The sequence below is a fragment of the Cupressus sempervirens genome, chromosome 3 (genome assembly GCF_028749045.1).
Source record: "Cupressus sempervirens isolate cs-2001-9-10 chromosome 3, ASM2874904v1, whole genome shotgun sequence".
In the NCBI taxonomy this organism is placed as follows: Eukaryota; Viridiplantae; Streptophyta; class Pinopsida; order Cupressales; family Cupressaceae; genus Cupressus; species Cupressus sempervirens.
This window is the reverse complement of record NC_143120.1, coordinates 554,807,599-554,826,069: the sequence shown is the minus strand read 5'-3', so window position 1 is coordinate 554,826,069 and position 18,471 is coordinate 554,807,599. Positions and strand designations below refer to the sequence as shown.

Sequence of the window (18,471 nt, the reverse complement as noted above, 5' to 3'; positions counted from 1 at the left end):
TACTAGGTTCTTTGTTGTTTTGAATGGTATGTATGGCCTCTTGGGCAATAATAATTCCATCAAAGATAGATCTGCCTTTTACAACCCCTATTTGTTCCTCGTCAATCAAGTTTGGGAGAAGTTTCTAGATTCTCATTGCCATAGTCTTAGTAAGCAATTTATAGAGAGTATTGCAAGGAGCTATGGGACGATAGTCATTACAACTTCTTTGGTTTATCTCTTTCTGTATAAGAGCAATAAAGGTATTATTAACCTCCCTGAGGAGTTTTCTCGAATTTTGTACTCCTAAAGCCTCAGTTTCCTCCATCCCTATGAATTCCCAACGTTTTTGGAAGGAACCTGCTAGAAACTCATCCAACCTTGGAGATTTATCTGGATTCATTTGGTTGAGGGGCTTATTTACTTCATCAAAGGGTAAATTTTCTCAACAATTTTAATTTTGTTCTTTTGCTATAAGCTTTGTGTTGTTCTTAATGATGCTTTATTATGCCCCTAGGTTTTGGTTATCTTATTTTTAATGATTTCTTCAAAGTACTTTATTACCTCTTTTTCAATATCATCTGGATCCTCCAGTTTTCCCCATCCTTATTTTGAATGAACTGATTCTATTAGCTATTCTACGTTGTTTTGTACTATTGTGAAAGAATTTTGTGTTTTTGTCCCCTACATCTAGCCATTTTTCTCTTGACTTTTGTCTTCAAAACAGTTCCTCTTTGGTTAAGATGTCTTCATAATCCTTTATTAGGCATTTCTCTGTTTTATATAAGGGTAAATTCACCCTTTCTCTATAAATTCCTTATTTGGATTCTCCAATTCTTCTTCCAACTCTGCCTTGTTTTCAAAGATGTTCCCTAAGTGTTTGAGTTCCATACCTTAAGCCTTTGTGTAATAATTTCAAGTTTGTTAACCACTTGGTATAGTTTAGACCCAAATAACATGGTTTTGTTCCACCATTTTTCTATCATCTTTAGAAAGCCCTCATCCTTAAACCACATTTGTTCAAATTTGAAAGGATCATTGTCGAGCTTTTCATCCTTTATGATGTGTAATTCAACTGGGAAGAGATCTGACCCTAAGATGGGTTTCACTTTTGATTCCAAAGTAAAGGGTAATGCTGCCATAGCCCCATTTAAAAGAAACCTATCCAGTTTCTCCATAATACCTTTTCTCCTATTATCTAAGTATAGTTTATCTCTCGAAGTGATAATACTTATTAGTCCAGTTATGTTAATCCATTCATAAAAATTTAGTGCTGCTTTAGGGATTTTCTGAGTTCCACTTGAATTTTTCTGGTGCCTTAGTTATAGTATTGAAATCCCCTCCTATGATTGAAATTTCTTGTTTATAAGCAATTTATTTTTCTTCAATCTCTTTCCAGACTCTGATTTCCTCCATACACATTAAAAATTCTAAATCTCAACTTCATTTCAAAGCTTCTTACTAAACCACAGCTCCAATTTCCATGATCTTCTAAAAATGTTACGGTCAGAAACCTTGGGTCCCATATGAAAGCTAAACCTTTTGAGGCTCGCCTAGTCAAAGATCCCCATATCTCCCTAAATCCTTGCTTCTTTGTTAAGCCCTCTAGATCATTCCTATCTAGCTTTGTTTCTTGTAATATATTGAGTTCTGCTTTTGTTTTTGATATGTAGTGTTTTAAGAACTGCTGCTTGTTAGGGGCATTTTAACCCCTAACATTCCAAGTTAGGACTTTATGGTGACTTGGGAAGGATCTTCCCCTACCTAGCATTAAAGATATTGGTTAATTTCGATTGACCATGAGCACATCCATCCCTCATTCTCAGTTCTAGTAGGGATTTTCTTCGCCTCTTTTTATTTGTTTTTGCACAATTGGGGTTATTCGTTACTTGGCAGAGTCATGGCTATCCCCATATGTTCCTCGTCATTTATTTCCCGATTTTCTAGTTCTACTAGTAGCTATTACACTTCTACTTTCTCCATCCGATCATCACCTTTCAAAATCTCCTTTATCAACAATTTCTTTTGTCTCAGTAGTTCTTCCTTATCATAAATTTCATCCAAAAATTCATTCGTTAACTTCAAACTTGCATAAATGCTCATAAATGATCCTAACCTCTTCCTCTCTGTTGGCTTGGCTACTGGGTTCCTCATTTGAAGGGCTTGATGGACATAATGTTTTCTCTTGGATATCAATGTCATTATCTAGGTGATCTCCTCCACTGTAATCCTTTTTCTCTTTCCTTTGACATGTTTCACTTTTGAAGTCTCCTTCCTGACTAAGTATTATTGCTATGTATTTTCGAGGCTTATCCCTTTTGATGTCTCTCCCCCTTGCTTTTGTGGTTTATGCCCCCTTGTTTTCATTAAGATCTTTCTTGGAACAATCCTCACCTGTTGTTTTGGTTGCAACTATCTCTAACTCCGACTAGGATGAAAGGGGGAATTCAAGATGAAACCTAAAGCCTCCCCTCCCTAATCTGTAGAGGTAATAATACCCACTATAACCGAGGGGAGTGAAGGAGCAACTTCTATTATTTCCCCCTCTTCCAAATGATCCCTTCCAGGGCATACCACAATTTGAAAGCCTCCCTTTTTTCTTATTAAAGATAATTTGCGTGTTTGGAGGAGGATGAGGAAAAGGAAGGCTCTCGTTCGGGACTGGAGAATCTGATGCAAGGTCCTCTATGAAAGATCCTTTTGCAAATCTCGGTTCTATTATGAGTGACCTTCCCTTAATGCAGATCTTTAAAGGCTTAGATTTATAGATGTAGGCCTCCATGCTAACTATGAATAATTGGATTGGAGAACCTCAATTCACTTTCTACAAAACCTACACATTTTTCTAATTTGTTACCTATCAATTTAAGAGCCTCTTTTGTCTGTTGTTCAATAGGGAGATTAGGCAAACTAATGACACGATCTATTATGAAGGAGCATGGGTTGTTTGGGTTAAATAAAAGGCTCCCAGTGCAGGACTATAAAAGATTTGGCTTTGTAAACTAGGGAATTTTTAAATAAATATTCTTTTTTCAAATTGGAGCGACAACAATTAATATAAAGAAAATCATTTTCCAACATAGTTACTTCTAATTTCTTAACATAAGATTCTTTTAGCAATCTCACAATAGATTCTACCTCTGTACCTGGTACCATCCATTTGGCATAGAGTCAGTACTTTTGGCATTGTCATTGGGTCTATTTCACTTCATAAGCTTGAAGATATAGAGTGAGGATTTCCTCCTTGTAGTCGCCAATGGATTACAAACTATCGCTTCCCATTGGCTTGTTGAGGCTTCCTTCCTAGTTGGTCCGGGTATGCGATCAGATTTAGGCAAGGGGGCTCTCTGAACCTGATCTCTGAGAGGAATGAAATGATTATAATCCATAAGATGTTTCGACTAAGTAAATCCTGGTGTTCTTGTAGAGGGGGGTTTTGACCTATGTGAGGTTTTAGGATAAGGGTGGGAGGAAATTTGAGTTTTTTGGGGATTAAATGTTGCTTCTAGTCGTTTGGATCATTTAGATTTTACAATATTCCAACCCTCATCCTCATATTCATTTTTCGTTGGTTCAAAAGGATTCTAGGGAACGAAATCTGGAATCAATTTGTAGTAAAAGGAGAGGGCATATTTGGTGTTTCAAAAGATAAAACATTGTTTGTCAAATTTTGGCCTTGCTGTGTAGCTCACATAGATTAAACAAATCGCATAGTTTTTAGGATTCATTTTTCATATGGGAGTGCATTTTAATTCATAACTTATATCATCTGCAGGTATTAATTATTAACAATTATATATTTTATTTTAGGATTGATCTCATATTATTCTAAAACTATAAATATCGATTTGTAAATTTTTCTTATATCATTGATAAAGATATTGATGTATATATTGTTTAATCATTGTAGAATACCACTTAATAATTGAACTAATGATTGGATTCAGTGGGATCTGCTAGGAGCTGCCTTATTGATGTTCTAATGATTTTGAATCTAGAGCTGAGGAAATTCGCTAATTTCAAACTGGTTTTTACCCTATGTGTATTTGATCATCAATTTCGTTAATTCGTAACTATAGATTCACAAATTATATTATATGCAGGTAATAATTAAAATAATTATTAACTATATTTTGAATAAATATTTGATTTCAAGAAAATGAAAATAAACTGTACTGAGAAAAAGAGTTTGTAAAGACCCTGATCAGTCTTATGCTGCTACGCTTATAAAATAATGATTTTTTTGTGCTTTTGCATTTTTCTTTTTCTGGATATGTATGTTTTCTCTGGTTTTTTTTTGAATATGATAAATGCTTCAATAGAAAAATATTGGAAGGAAATGTAAAGTAGAACTAGTAACACTTAATACCAACTATGAAATTTATTAATTCAGACTAAGAATTAGAATTTACAAAATGAAAATGTAACCTGTTATGTATCTGCTAATGTCTAGGCAGCGGCCCTGAACACTAACAACTACTTTTCCTAGCAAATTGCTGCCTTGTTCAGTACCCAAATCTGCCAGTATGTAAAACGCTGGCTCAAATAAAAATTGGCAGAACTTAGAAATCAGGCAGGACACCCAATTGATAATCGCAGCCCACAAAAACTCACATGCAGGCCATAATAATGTAATGTAACCACAGGGCTTGGAATTAAACCGCTGGTCTTGGGTATGATTCGCAGGCCCCTGCAGAGTATTGCAGGTCTTCTACAGCCAAATGCATCCTGTCTATTTGTATTGCAGGCGAGATATTGAACAACCGTGGGTAAGGGAAATGCCGGATGATGTCACCCATTAACAAAGAGTTGCGATCTATTATCACTGTATATCACTCGCTGATTATAATCGATGTATATCAATTGCTGATTTTTGTTACCACCCTTCAAAATTCTTATCGCTGACTCTTTATATTCTTTAATATTGGAATAACAGGTTTTAATGTGATGGTGTAGTTGGCTGTGATTATTAAGTTTTAAAATGGATGTAAAGTTTTCTGTACATTTCTTCGAAAGCCAATCTGAAGATATAATTGTTTTGGTGAATTGTAGCTTTTGCTAATTCCTTTTTTCTTTAAAAATCTGAGATTTCTGTAGCATTGCGTGAGCTTTTCATAACTTTTCTCGTCCTGTTCTCCTGTCTGCAAGCTGTGAATTACAATTTACTTTTTCGTCTTGTTCAGATTGTTATCTTCTGTTTTAGGGAGATGAATTCTAAGGAATTTTATAATTGTCTGGCCATTATCATCATTTCATTTTCGTATAGGGTTTGAGAAAATTGTAAATCAGTCTTCTGCTCTTTGATCAAATATAAGTGATACTTTTTTGGTTGAGCTTCTTTCCCTTGAGTTGGAAATGGTTTTCCCAGCATAATCCGTTGTATGCATTGTTTGATCTGTTATTTCTGTTTTATCTAATTTTTGATCACAAAAAAGTTTATAAAGCAGCTCAAACAATGCCTACAGCAAACAATCAATATGAATACTTTAATTCATCATGAAAACCCAATCGTTGCAGTTTATTTATTGAAATTTTATTTATACTGTAGCATTATTATATCATCATTAGTTGAGAGGATCATTGTATGTTTGACAATTAACTGCTGTTAGAATGAAGATATTCTGCTAATGTATCTTTATGAGAATTTCGATGAACAACATATTGTTTGAAATGGTAGCTTTATTTAGTATTTGATCAATTAATAATTAGATTTTTAACCATGTTAACTAGTATTTTCCTACAAAGGATAGATAATACACCAAATATTTGAGTGATAATACAAATGCTCATGTTGGAATAATGGGTTTTAATGTGATGGCGTAGCTGGCTGTGATTATTAATTTTTAAAATGGATGTAAAGTTTTCTATACATTCCATCAAAAGCCAATCTGAAGATATAATTGTTATAAAATGATTATAAAATGGCCTTTTTTTTTTCAAGGAAGAACACTAGGATTTCCATGAAATGATTATAAAGTGGCCTTTTTTCCTGAGTATGCAACCTTCTGCATGTTAGTAAAGATACTCTAAGTTTTGGGTAAGTATTAAAATGTTGACACTGCTTGAGTGTAGGTAATTAGGTTTTGCATACACCAAGCCTGAAGTGAAGGAGCAAATTTATTGATGAGATATTGGTCTAGTATACCATTCTTCAAATTTGTCACCCTAGGAAGTAGAAAGGATTTAGTACTGCATGGGACTTGTACTTAGCTTTGGTTTAAACCAAATGACAAACCAAGTCAAATCCTATTAGTGGCATACTGGATTAGTGTACAATCCTTTGAATTTTTTTTTTTAAATATTAGGTGAGTTATTTACATGTCTAGTCAAAGTTATTTGTAACTTGGTGTAATATAGTTGAACTCATTTCTGACCAAGTGGACTTTAATGGTGTAGGATTCTCCACGCCCACCTTCTTTGGAGCAGACATTGCTACATTCAACAACACCACGTCTTCCTTTTGTCATTGCTACAATTTCCTTATTGGGTTTCTTTCGCAATTCCGTAAGAATCTCATTTAATTGACTGTCTACGTTTAATGGATCTCTACTATGGTTTAGTGTTTGCAATCATTTATAGTGCTTATGATTGTAGGATAAGTTAATTATGTTTCTTGTTAGACATTTATGTTCTGGTACTAACTGTTGATGTTTTGGTAGCTTTAGTAGTATAAACTTGTGAGATCAAAGAGAAATTAATGTTATTACACACACACACGCACAGAGTTATAAGTAAGTTTGCCATTATATTAATTATATTGATGAATAGCCATGTCTCATGAAAGGACATGCCCCTTATCTTGGTTTATTCCTCATACAAATACAAGAGGACGCTGCCATTTGGAAAGTACATACCAGACACTATGGTAGTGTTATTACGTCTGCAGCTGTCCTAAGAAAAACATGGTATCAGAGCAGTTCGATCTTAGGGATCGAAGTTGGGATCTGACTTTGAGAAGAAAATGATCAGAGAAATAAATGATCAGACTTCCTCTATATCGTACTTCGATTATCGAACTTACTCTATACAAATTTGCATCTGTATAAAGCAATTGATTATGATCACCAGACTCATGGAAATTGGTGATTGGAAGCACAGATTATATAATAATAATAATAATAATAATAATTGAAAAAAAAAAAAACCCCTTTTTGTTTCCCTTGATCGGTGGACAGTCATAATATGCGGGATTGTGCATTGCTTAGTCACATAAGAAGACTGTAACAATATACTTAGTAACTGTGCTCAGTCAAACCAGTGAACGTAGGTCGTCGTCTATTCATTAATCACGTGATTGATTCTCCATCCTTCATACATATAGCAACCTCTGTAGAATGTATTTAAGCCATTATTGTGCAGAGGATGGTGATAAAATTGCAGCATCTATCTATCACAAATAATACAAGACAATGATATTTTGATCTGCTACTGGTCATCAAAAGATGTGGCTCTGTCATCTTGTGGATCCTTTATAAAGCATATAATGACATAGAGGGATGGAATTATCTATATTTTGGCACTAGGTAGTGGATTAAAAAACGGGACAGCAGAGGACGAGTATTATAAAAGATATAAACCCCTTTAAATCTCAGGTTGGAAACGTTACATGCGAACAGGCAGAAACCTACAGAATAATGGTTGGATGCCAGGTCAAAGTGCTAAGGAGGTCTATGTTGAAATTTAGGTCTGAATCCAAAATGTTATAGGAATTAATTCATTGAGGAACCGCTCCAGGTGTTTACAGGCCACAAGTAACACATATCTTGACAGGACAAATAAAATAAATCGTTCCAAACTACAGAGAAAAATGACTCATCATGGCCAGTGTATGTTTCACGTACCGTTGTGTAGCAGCAAACAAATATCGTTGCAATATCAAGTTCAAAACAATAAGGAAATTGTTTATGGTACTGTAAAACACACAGAATACCTCCCTTGTTTCCAAAGATATTAATTATTTAGAAATCTCCATTGATACCACACATCATTCAACATTATTAAGTGCGCATACAAGAGCATTCAGCTTATTTAACTTTTGGGGAAAAGGAAATCAATATTCAGCCAACATATGAAAGGGAAATAATATATTTATGGGGGAGATTCATCAACCACAAAGGTGCCTAGTCAGTAAGAGGCAAAATTCCATCAAGAATAAAAGGGATATAAAGTCAATAACAAATAATGACACCGATGTGAAAAGTGGACCAGAAAAGGAGGGAAGTACATGGGGTATTACCATCAGCAAACAAGAAATGCAATTTTTTTATTAAAACAAAAATCATATCAAATGGTATGTCTCTTATAAAGGGAGACGTTCTTTTCAAGATAAAGGAAGAAGACAAAAAGGAAACTTAAATGAATGAATAAGCCCTATCCTAGTATTGGAGGAGAGATAGTATTTTTATGATTATTCCCTTGAATATTGATCATGAATTTTATGTAGAATAGTGAAACATATATGTTTGTGGCATTGACATTTCCCTTTGGAATAGTTCATTTCTATGAATTATTTGTAATCTCTTCAAACGAAATGTCTTCAAGATGAATTAAGAAGGGAGGTGGTCTTGATGGTCGCAGTCATAAGATTGATGGATGAAGACAATTCTTCAAAGAGAAGAATTTCATATTTAGAGGGAGTTTGACACTTCTTCAAAGTTAAAGGAGGATTGATATAAGATTTAGAGGGAGTTTGAAACTCCATCAAACGCATCATTGAATGAGGAGCTCAGATTATTGATATTCAAAGGGGGTTCGATAGCCTTTATTTGTGACTACATGACTTTAATGGGCCTATCCCATGTGTACATGAGCAAGTGATGACTTCCAAATGATTATCACTTGTATTTGCAAAAGTTATTGAATGACGACAATCTTACAATAACTTAATTTTCTATAATGATGGATATCTTATGATGTCTATGTAGATCATGTTAGATTATACTTTGCATGATTGATGATTATATGGTACGCATTATGAGAATGCGTGTGTTCATACCTTATAAACATTTTAGAGTACATGTTGAATGTAAAACTTGATGATCTGAAGGCCATTACACGGAGTACTTGGTGAATATCATGAAACTTGATGTTTAGTAGACCATTACTCAGAGTTTTGGTGAATATCATATGTTGATATCCTGAAGGCTAATACTCTTGATATCATATGTGATATCAAAATGGTGGATATCTTCTGATCAAAGGTATCTATAAAATTTGCCATACCTAATATTACCAATGGTGTAATACGTGTCATGTGTTTATCCTCTCTGGCTAAGAGGGAGTGTTGATGTTTTGGTAGCTTTAGTATAAACTTTTGAGATCAAAGAGAAATTAATATAATTACACACACACACACACACACACACACACACACACACAACACAATTATAATTAAGTTTGACATTATATTAATTGTATTGATGAATAGCCATGTCTCATGAAAGGACATGTCCCTTATCTTGGTTTATTCCTCATACAAATACAAGAGGATGCTGCCATTTGGAAAGTACATACCAGACACTATGGAAGTGCTATTACATCTGCAGCTGTCCTAAGAAAAACACTAACTATTGACGTTTGTAGCAGCACCTATTTATTGTTAACATGGAAGCTATGGTGCAGTGAGTGTCTGAGATTTTTGAACCATTCTAACATCATTTCAGTAGAGGCGAAACACTCCACTTTTTAAAAATTCTCCTTGCTGGCTTATGGTTGTATTCTGTTCTCACTGGCAGACAGTTGTATTCTGTTCTCTAAGCATAGAGACCAATCATTAATGTCATATGATCTAACATGAGGATTTTGATTTATTTTTCATTGAATGATATTAATATATATACTGCTCGATGACTGTTTAGACAAAATTGTCTGTAAACCTGACCTGATCTGGTATTTCTCCCCTAATGATATAACTATATATTTTTATTGCAGCTATGAGGAGACCCTAGACCAGCTGGTGTAGGTGAAATCTAAGAATTGTTCTGTCTAATATTTACACTTGATGTGAATAAGATGACTGATAATTAAACTTGCGGGTTGGTTATGCCCAATGGAATTTGGATTCTTGGGGATTAAAAACCCTCTTGATGTGGACATCTGAAATGGTAAGTCATGTCATGAAGGGAATATCTGAAATTGTAACATGTCATGAAAGGAGGTAAGGTAAAGTGGACTGCGAGCAATATCAGATTGAGTTGTATCACCCATTGCAAGGACAATGCCAATAATTTGGCTGATCTAGTAGGCGACAAATGCTTATGGACTATTAGTAAGAATGGTGGTTTCAGAAAATGGTGTGGCAAACCCTTTGGTCAATGACATTCAATAACTGCTAGTAAAAAGTGCCAAGGAAAATCCTTTCCTATTGTTTGTTTCGAGTGTATGCTAAGTGGAGCGATGAGTAAATTTATGCTTATCAGCATGACTTGGACATTTTATCATGAGGGCTGATCAGTGATTACCACAGGTACTTGCCTTGTTTGCTAAGAAATCATTTATCGTTTGGAACCGATCCAATTGCAAATTTGTACATATTAATAAATATTTATTTTGTGTGAGCTTGATAAATAGTAATGGTGAGGTATAGATGCTGAAAGTTGTCATTGATGTCAAAGAGTAAATCCAAATTATTAAGTTAGGTTGTGCTGAAGTTATGATACTATTATTGAGATATTGTTGGGCAACGTGGAAGTAATAAATTGGCAAAAAAATGGTTTTTTTTTTTGCGCACTAAACCATGCCTAGCAACTATTGGAGGAGCTTTAAAATTGAAAAATATTTTTCCTATTGATGTCATCTATCCTTATCCTTGTGGCACCCATAGATGAGACAATTTAAAAGTCCTAATATGAAACAAATAGAGAACATAGCTTCCTATTTACATTTTGAGATCGTAAGCACAATAAGATGTCTTGGTGAAACAAATGAAGCATTGATTATGCAAGAGGCATTAAGGTCCTTTCCTTGAAGATTTGATTCTGAAGTTTTGACAATTGAAGGATTGAGAGATCTATACAAATTCAGAAAGGACAAATTGCCTTAGATTTTTACTACCCATGAATAAAGAAAGAATGCATGTCATAAAAAGGGAGGTAGCCTCAAAGCTTTCTAAGGGGAAAGGATGCAGTAAATGAATGGAGTAATAACCCGAGGAAGAAAATGGATGAAGATGAAGCCACCCTCACAAGGAAGCAAAATAAATGTTTTGGGAAGTAGCAAGGAAAATCACCATTCAAGTGTATTAACTATGGTCGAATAAGAAATTTTGCTTCGAAGTGTGCACATGATAGGAGTGAAAGTAATGAGGTTTAAGAGTATCACAATGTAAAGAAAGGAAGAAAAAATTAACAATAGAATGGCTGCAAACAAGGTCATTGTGAAATGGAGGATTTTTATTAGAACAAAAAGAGTCTTTATTAAAAATGATATAATTAGCTCGTTTGAGGAAAGCAATGTAGAATTTTCAAATAGTCTTGTAGAACAAGTGATCATCATGACCTTGGATGCAACAAATGATACAAGCAAGAAGAATGTAAAATTAAAGATTTTAAGGAAGTGCATAGTGAAGATAGAGAGGAAGTGAGCCTAGGAATGTAATGTCCCCTATTTAGCTCACCATGGCTGGTGGTTACAATTAGCCTATCAAGGACCCTTGTAGGTTAAGTCAATTGGAAAGAGGGTCTCAATTGGCATAACCGGAGGCCAATATCCATTCCAGATGATAGAAGTATTTAGGGTTGCTCTTTGTTTGGATCAATTTAGCACACTTACTATTTGTAGTATCTCTTTTAGGGAAGTCAAAATTTCTATCTTTTGCTAGGTACCTAAACAACTTGGTAGTTGTTGATTGGAGTAGTTATTTAGGAACTTATTATTCATAGCAAATCAATGTTGAGGAGATTCTATTTTTGGCAGGACCCCTGAAGCCATGGTCTACTCAATGGTTGACTCGAAATTTTAATTGACTTATCAGATGATTCAATTTGGACTTGTTGATAATATTTGTCATTATTAAAGTCACTTTATTAATGATCAAGTTATTATAAAGTCATTTTAAGAAAATAGGCCAAATGACTTTAAGCTATGTGCTTTTAAATAAGTTAAATAACACTTTTCACATGGAGGCCGATTAATTATTAAAACCCTAAGTCATCACGAGTATTAAAAGCAAAGAATATTTAATGATTTTAAAACACAAAGTGTGTGTAGTGTTAGGTATATAAAGGACAAAAACACAAAATTGATTCATTATGAAAGAAAAGTTTTCTTGACAAACTCATTTTTTTAATTTTACCTACTGGCTCAAAGTTTATAGAGCCATGATTGGTAGACCAACTGCTAAATAAATGCTTATGATCATGCATCTTGGTATGTTAAACACTTGTCATTTTGTGCTTACAAATTACAGTTTATGATGAAAAGTAAAAGGTCACATAAGAGCAAATGAATACCACAATCTTTTTGAAAAATGTAATTTTATTCATTAATTGTTTATCACATTTCACATAGGTTGTGAAACCAACCAATGAAAAAAAAAAAAATCTGATTTATGAATTTAAATGCAAATGCGAAAAGTGAATAACAGAAAAGTAAAATGGGTCGTGGGTGCCAGCAATTGCCTGGGATGACTGGCTGTGTTGCTGGTAGCTTGCGCCTTTGATCCTACTGCCCCGCTTTCCATGCTCTCACTCCAAATCCTACAAATGCAAAACATATTATTAGATCTAAAAGATCTAGGCAATGGCCGACAATCTCACCATCTTACCCCCAGATATGCATCTACATTTATAATCCCAAGACCCTGATTTGTTTTCTAACATGTTTGTTTCATGTGTGGCATCCAATCTCTTATAAGTATGCGAATATAACTATAGGCTCCCACGAGGGTTATTGAGCCTGACATGCCTATGAGAGATAGGATCTAAGAAGCTGATCAGAATGTTACAGATGAATATTAGAGGGACATTTCAATTCTTGATTTGAAACCTTGTATTACTGGGATGGGTAGTACTGGGATGGGTGACCTCCCGGGAAGTCCCGGTGCTTCACCCCTGTGAGCATCACCTAGATCCAATGAGTGCTAAGTGTTCCATTTATTCTCATGAGAGATGGATTCATGTTGAATCACTACTCATGAAACATGGGTCATCGAGTTTGACTCAAAAATCACACAGTTAAATCCTGATATTCATATCACAATTTGACTAGCTGTGGAAATTATCTCCTACTTATCAACCTTGTATTACATCAGATGTGCATTCCATAGAGTAAAGCAATTAGCTGTTTAAAGGACAAATTATCATTAACTTGAAGTCTTACAGTTAAAAAATAGACAAAGATGCAGCGATGAAGGAATAAGCAGCAAGTAGAGAGGAAGCAATCATACAAACAATGATGGAACAACTGAAAAAATAATGATGGAAGCTTCACAGGAAAAAGCCACAAGCCACATTTATTCTTCAATAACAAATACAGTAAGAGCAATAACAACTTCCTGAAAATGTTCATGCAAGAGGTGGGTTTCAAGTACCATGGGTTTAACCCCAAAAGAGAGATAAATCTGATTCAGATGACAACTACAACAATAATCAGCAAGGTTTTTAAGAAACACAAGATGTTTGACCAATACACTCAGAATTGCCATTTTGGGCCATGGAATTAATCTGAAAAGAGAGCAAAATTCAAAGATTCAAAAGGACGTGTGAATTTATTCAGAGATGAGATCAGCATGATACATGAGCCCATCACATATTTAATAAAAACAATATGTTAAAGAGAAAACACGTCATTCTTATAGAAATAATGGAAGGAACTATCAAGCAAACTGGAATGATATTGCTGAAAATTTGCAATGAAATTCATCATAAACAGAAAGGGGAAGTTAGGTTTTCATGTCATGGTAACCATTCAAGGATTTGTAGGGCAAAATTCATCTTAAAGCAGCAAATACTATGGCAAAAGAAGGAAATATAACCAGTTTTTCAGAATTTCAGATTCTTCAATGACAGGAGGTATGCCCACTAGAAAGCTAAAACATGCCTTAAGCTAAAATAAATGAAAGGTATCTGATCTACAACCCATATATAAACTCAATGATTGAAGAGTGAAAGGCATTGTGGATATTCCTTAGCATGGACGTAATGTAATATTGCTGATTAAATGCCATAATACTATTTACCAATGAGGGTTTAAGGAAACAATAAACATCAGCATGGGAAAAGTGCAGAACTGAAATTCATGACCTCATTCAAAGCAAACTCCAGGAATTGAGATGCCCAAGTTTTTTTAATATTTTCTAGGAAGGATGAATAGCGTCAAAGGGTTTGAAGCGGAAATTCATATTAAAATATGGACTCTCAGAGATCTATAGATCAATTGAAATACCCATGAAGGGTACAACAACATCGAGATTCAAGGAGTCTTTTTGTAAATGTTTAAGGAGTAAAAGATTGGTTTCATCTGCACATAATAAATAAAGAAGTGATGTGACTATACAGGTTTCAAACTGCAGACATTAGATATTGAACAGATTCCAGTGAGCTGTGATTTAAGCAAAGTGAAGGGAAAATTGCAAAAAATACCTGAAAGTATTGCTATATGGAGCTTGAAGAATGTAGGACAAAGACATATAATGCTACAATGCCAAATACCTTGTTTGGGTTATGCAAATAACATGAGCAAAAAATGCAGACCCTCCTATGAAGAATTCAAACTATGGAAGGAGAAGCGAAATAAAGAAATCCTTTTCCATAACCACGACATCAAAACTTTTGGTATGCCTAGAAATCACGTGATAGGTTTCCAGTGGGGTCTCAAAGACTTTTACAAACAACAACAAAAAACCTCCAAGTACGAGTTTAAAAAGTGCAAGGAAAACCTGTTTTGGGTTTTGAATCCAAGATAACAAGGAAAATTTCATTGTTGAAAAGAGTCTCTGGAAAATCAACATGATTAGCAGCCATGCCCATAATAAAAAAGCACCAGATTTGATTAAAAACAAACAAAAAAAGTTTTATACGTTCAAAACGCTCAATTGGAATCCTCAAGAATGAAATGGCATCTACAATTGCAAAATAAAGACGAATCTCAGCTACAATACCTGAAGATGGCGGCTGACATGCCTAAAAACCACTTACGACTGCTTGATAAGCTCACACAAACAGTATGAAAAGTGTCCAAATATTCACGGTGGTATCAAAACTCCAGATTTGTCCAACAAAAGCACGACAATAACAAATGCAATAGTAAAATGATAAAAAAATCAAGTTCCAGCTCCATGTCTCCTAGAAATGGTATAGAAATGCCTGCTATAGATGGCTTAAACATCAAGAAGATGCCCAAAAATTGCGATGGAAGGTTGTAAAATGTGCCCAAACCCTAGCAACAACAGATTAATTCATGCCTTCGAATTCTCCAGGTTTTCGTTGGGATGAAATGAATAAGTTTAGGGTTGAAAAACATGATATATCAATTCCTCAACTCCTTTGCATATTTTATTGAAGTTCGATGCATTATGGTGGGATTTTATTTCCCTTCGTAAATGTAACGTGACCAAGCATGGGATTTGGGATTTTATTTTTATAAAGACTCCTAATATATTAAGTATTTGTAGAAGTTTTTATAATGTAAAATGAAATGTTTAAGTGGTAACTTATAAACCATTTTTATATTTCATTCTCTTTTAATGCAAATCATTAGTCATCTTTTGTTTCTATTCTTCTAACTATATCGGTTAAGTTGATTTTAATGATTTTTTGAGTCATTAAGTCAAATTTGATGTGTCTAAAGAGTGACAGGTTGAGTCACTATGTTTTGATTCAGTAGATTGGATTAGTTCGAGTCATGAGGAGTGATTTTAGGAGTTGGTTAAAGGTCGAATGTGACTTTGCCTAGGCAGTTTGGCGGTCTTTATGACCAGTTGGAGCATTTTATGGGCAGTTTTGCATGAGTCATTTGTTTCTTAATGACTAAGTGGAGGTCATGAGTCAGTTAATCATCATTTTTGGAGGATTTTTTCATTGATTCGACCCAAGGGGTTTGCTCTTAGTTGTTTGGGACTCTTTTCAGTTGGGCAGTTCTCATTGTGCAAAGGAAAATTTTGTGACATTATCTTGTGTCCTTGATGTTTTTTTTTCTGCATTTTTTGTAAGTCAGCTTTGGATACTTAATATTATGTCTCGATCATTTTAGAAGTCTATTTCAAATACAAGCCTTGTTTTCTTTCTGCAAATCTGTGTAAATGTATGATGGATATAGGGACCCTGTGTATTTTAGAATTCCCTTTGCCTTGTCTCAACTCTTACCAAGTTGCAAAAGTGTAAGTTTATTAGCAGGTTACAGTGTGTGTCGATCCAATTTTTGGGATTGTTAAGTGGATATCATTTTTTCCTTAGCTTTCTATCCTTTTTGGACCTCATTGTGAAATATTTATTTACAGAATTGAAGTGTTGAATCATCAAAATAAGGCCTTCAAAAAGTGAAGTCAGTTGTATGTTTTGGGTCGATGTCTTTGGTGAATCACTTGTTACGTTAGTTTTAAATTTTCAAGCTTTTTGTAAGCTTTCTGCAACATCTTTTTCCTTTTTTTTGAGGAGCAAGTTAGGTGATTATTCAATGGGAACTGACCTAGGATCTAGAGGTCTCATTTACATAATGACATATCCCACATGCAAAATTTGACTGTCATGCTATTGCAGATTACTGAACTTTAGAGTGGTAGTAGGGTGCAAATTTGGTGCATAACAATTGCATTTGTCTATAGCATAGGAGGTTATTCATAATTGAATTCCAGTTTTTTGATGGAGTTTTAGGGAGATGAAAAGATGACAAATCATCTCTATATTCCCTTGTGAGCCCTCTAGCTGTTGGGGCTTGGTTTCAAGGGACTACTTTTTTGGTAGTTGGTGTGTTAATTCATTCCAAGTCTAAGTGGTTTCAATTAAAATTATGTTTAATGATTTGTGAGAGAATTGTGGCAAAGTTTCAAGGCTACATTTTGTACCAGGTTATCTATATTTGCTATAGATTTCTATTACTTTGAATTGCGAATGAAATGCCATGTTATCGCAATCAACAAATAGAACTACTTCCATTAAATGTGCAATCATCCTAGATTTGGTTTCATGTCTTGTCTTTCATATTAGCAGTAATTCCAAAAGCATTTATATTTTCTAGAAGTTCAAGACATTGGAAAGCAACAAAATACCGTCACTATTAGTATGATTAGAGATTGAGCTAGCTAGCCTTTTTACAATAGTATCAGAGTTTCCTTGCAAAGTATTTGACAAAATGACAACATCCAAAATTGAACACCCAACCCAGATTTTAGTCAATATTCTAGTTTCAGATATTAGAGTGGTATTAGTGTTTTCTTGCCATCCTATTGGGTGGCAATGGTTGGAAAAACAAAATTTCATAGAATTCATGCAGATTACATTTGGTGATCAACAATCTTGTCATGGAAGAAGTGCATAGAATATTTGAGGAGTATAATACTCTTTGTCAAAGATGTTAAGACCTAAGCTCCACAGGGACACGTCCCATACAAAATTTCCTCCACTTTGATCTCGAGGATGGTATGGGGACATGTGAACAAGAATTTGCCAATCCCCAAATTCATTTCCTTTTTCCCTAAAAAAAGGGAACGTGTTCGAAATGAGACTTTGATGGCAGCAGGGTGCGAGGGGATGGCTGGAAGTCCCCTGGATGACTAAAAGTCCCCTACTCGTCATGGGGAATTCTAGCCATTCCCTATTGCTCAAGCCATTTTTGTATGGTCAAATGTTAAGAAAATAAGACATTTTATAAATTTGAAAAACAAGGCTAGCTTGTTCCCAAAGACACCCAAATCACATTTAACAATACCAAAACATAATCTAAGCATAAAATAACCAAAAAAATGAAAGTAAATTCATTTTCACATTCTCAAAGGAGAAGCACAGCTAGAGGAGCATTCGAGCAACTGGTCAAGGATTGAACAATAGTTGAAAGATGAGGTTATGGCATGAAATTTACTTAATTTAGACTCTTAGACATACCATCTACTAATTATGGACAACTACATATCATTGCGAGCTCCTATATATACTGTTTAGTAGTCTAGTTCATTGATTCACATTATAATATTATACAAACAACTGATTATGGTGTTTGACTTCTATGCTGTTTACCGTTAAGTATTTTAGTTATAATAGAATTTCCATTGTTGACGTGCTAATATTATATGTCATTTCATGCATGAAACTTGGAGCCTTCGAGCATTTTCGCTATCTGTATGCCATTTTTTTATAGTGAAAGTATTTGAATTTTTCTTAGTTTGCTATATATTGAGCTTCTAAAATGTCTATGGTGAATGGTTTATCAATGCTATGATATGCATCTTTGAATTCTCTCTCTCTCTCTCTATATATATATATATATATATATATTCTCCTATATTTTGATAGTTGTCCCGTGATGTCCATCACCTAACTTTTGGCTTTGATCCCCATCTGC

The 18,471-nt window shown here is 34.4% G+C and overlaps 1 protein-coding gene across 2 annotated transcripts in view; it reads left to right on the top strand.

Moving 5' to 3' along the window:
* The window catches only part of LOC149567622 (nucleoporin (DUF3414)), a 337,999-nt gene that overhangs the window by 186,415 nt on the left and 133,113 nt on the right, over window positions 1-18,471 (top strand). For both annotated transcript variants that reach the window (XM_089820876.1, XM_089820877.1), the window contains exon 22: window positions 6,376-6,483. In XM_089820876.1, the coding sequence (XP_089677002.1) occupies window positions 6,376-6,483 (108 nt within the window). The remainder of the gene's footprint in view (window positions 1-6,375; window positions 6,484-18,471) is intronic.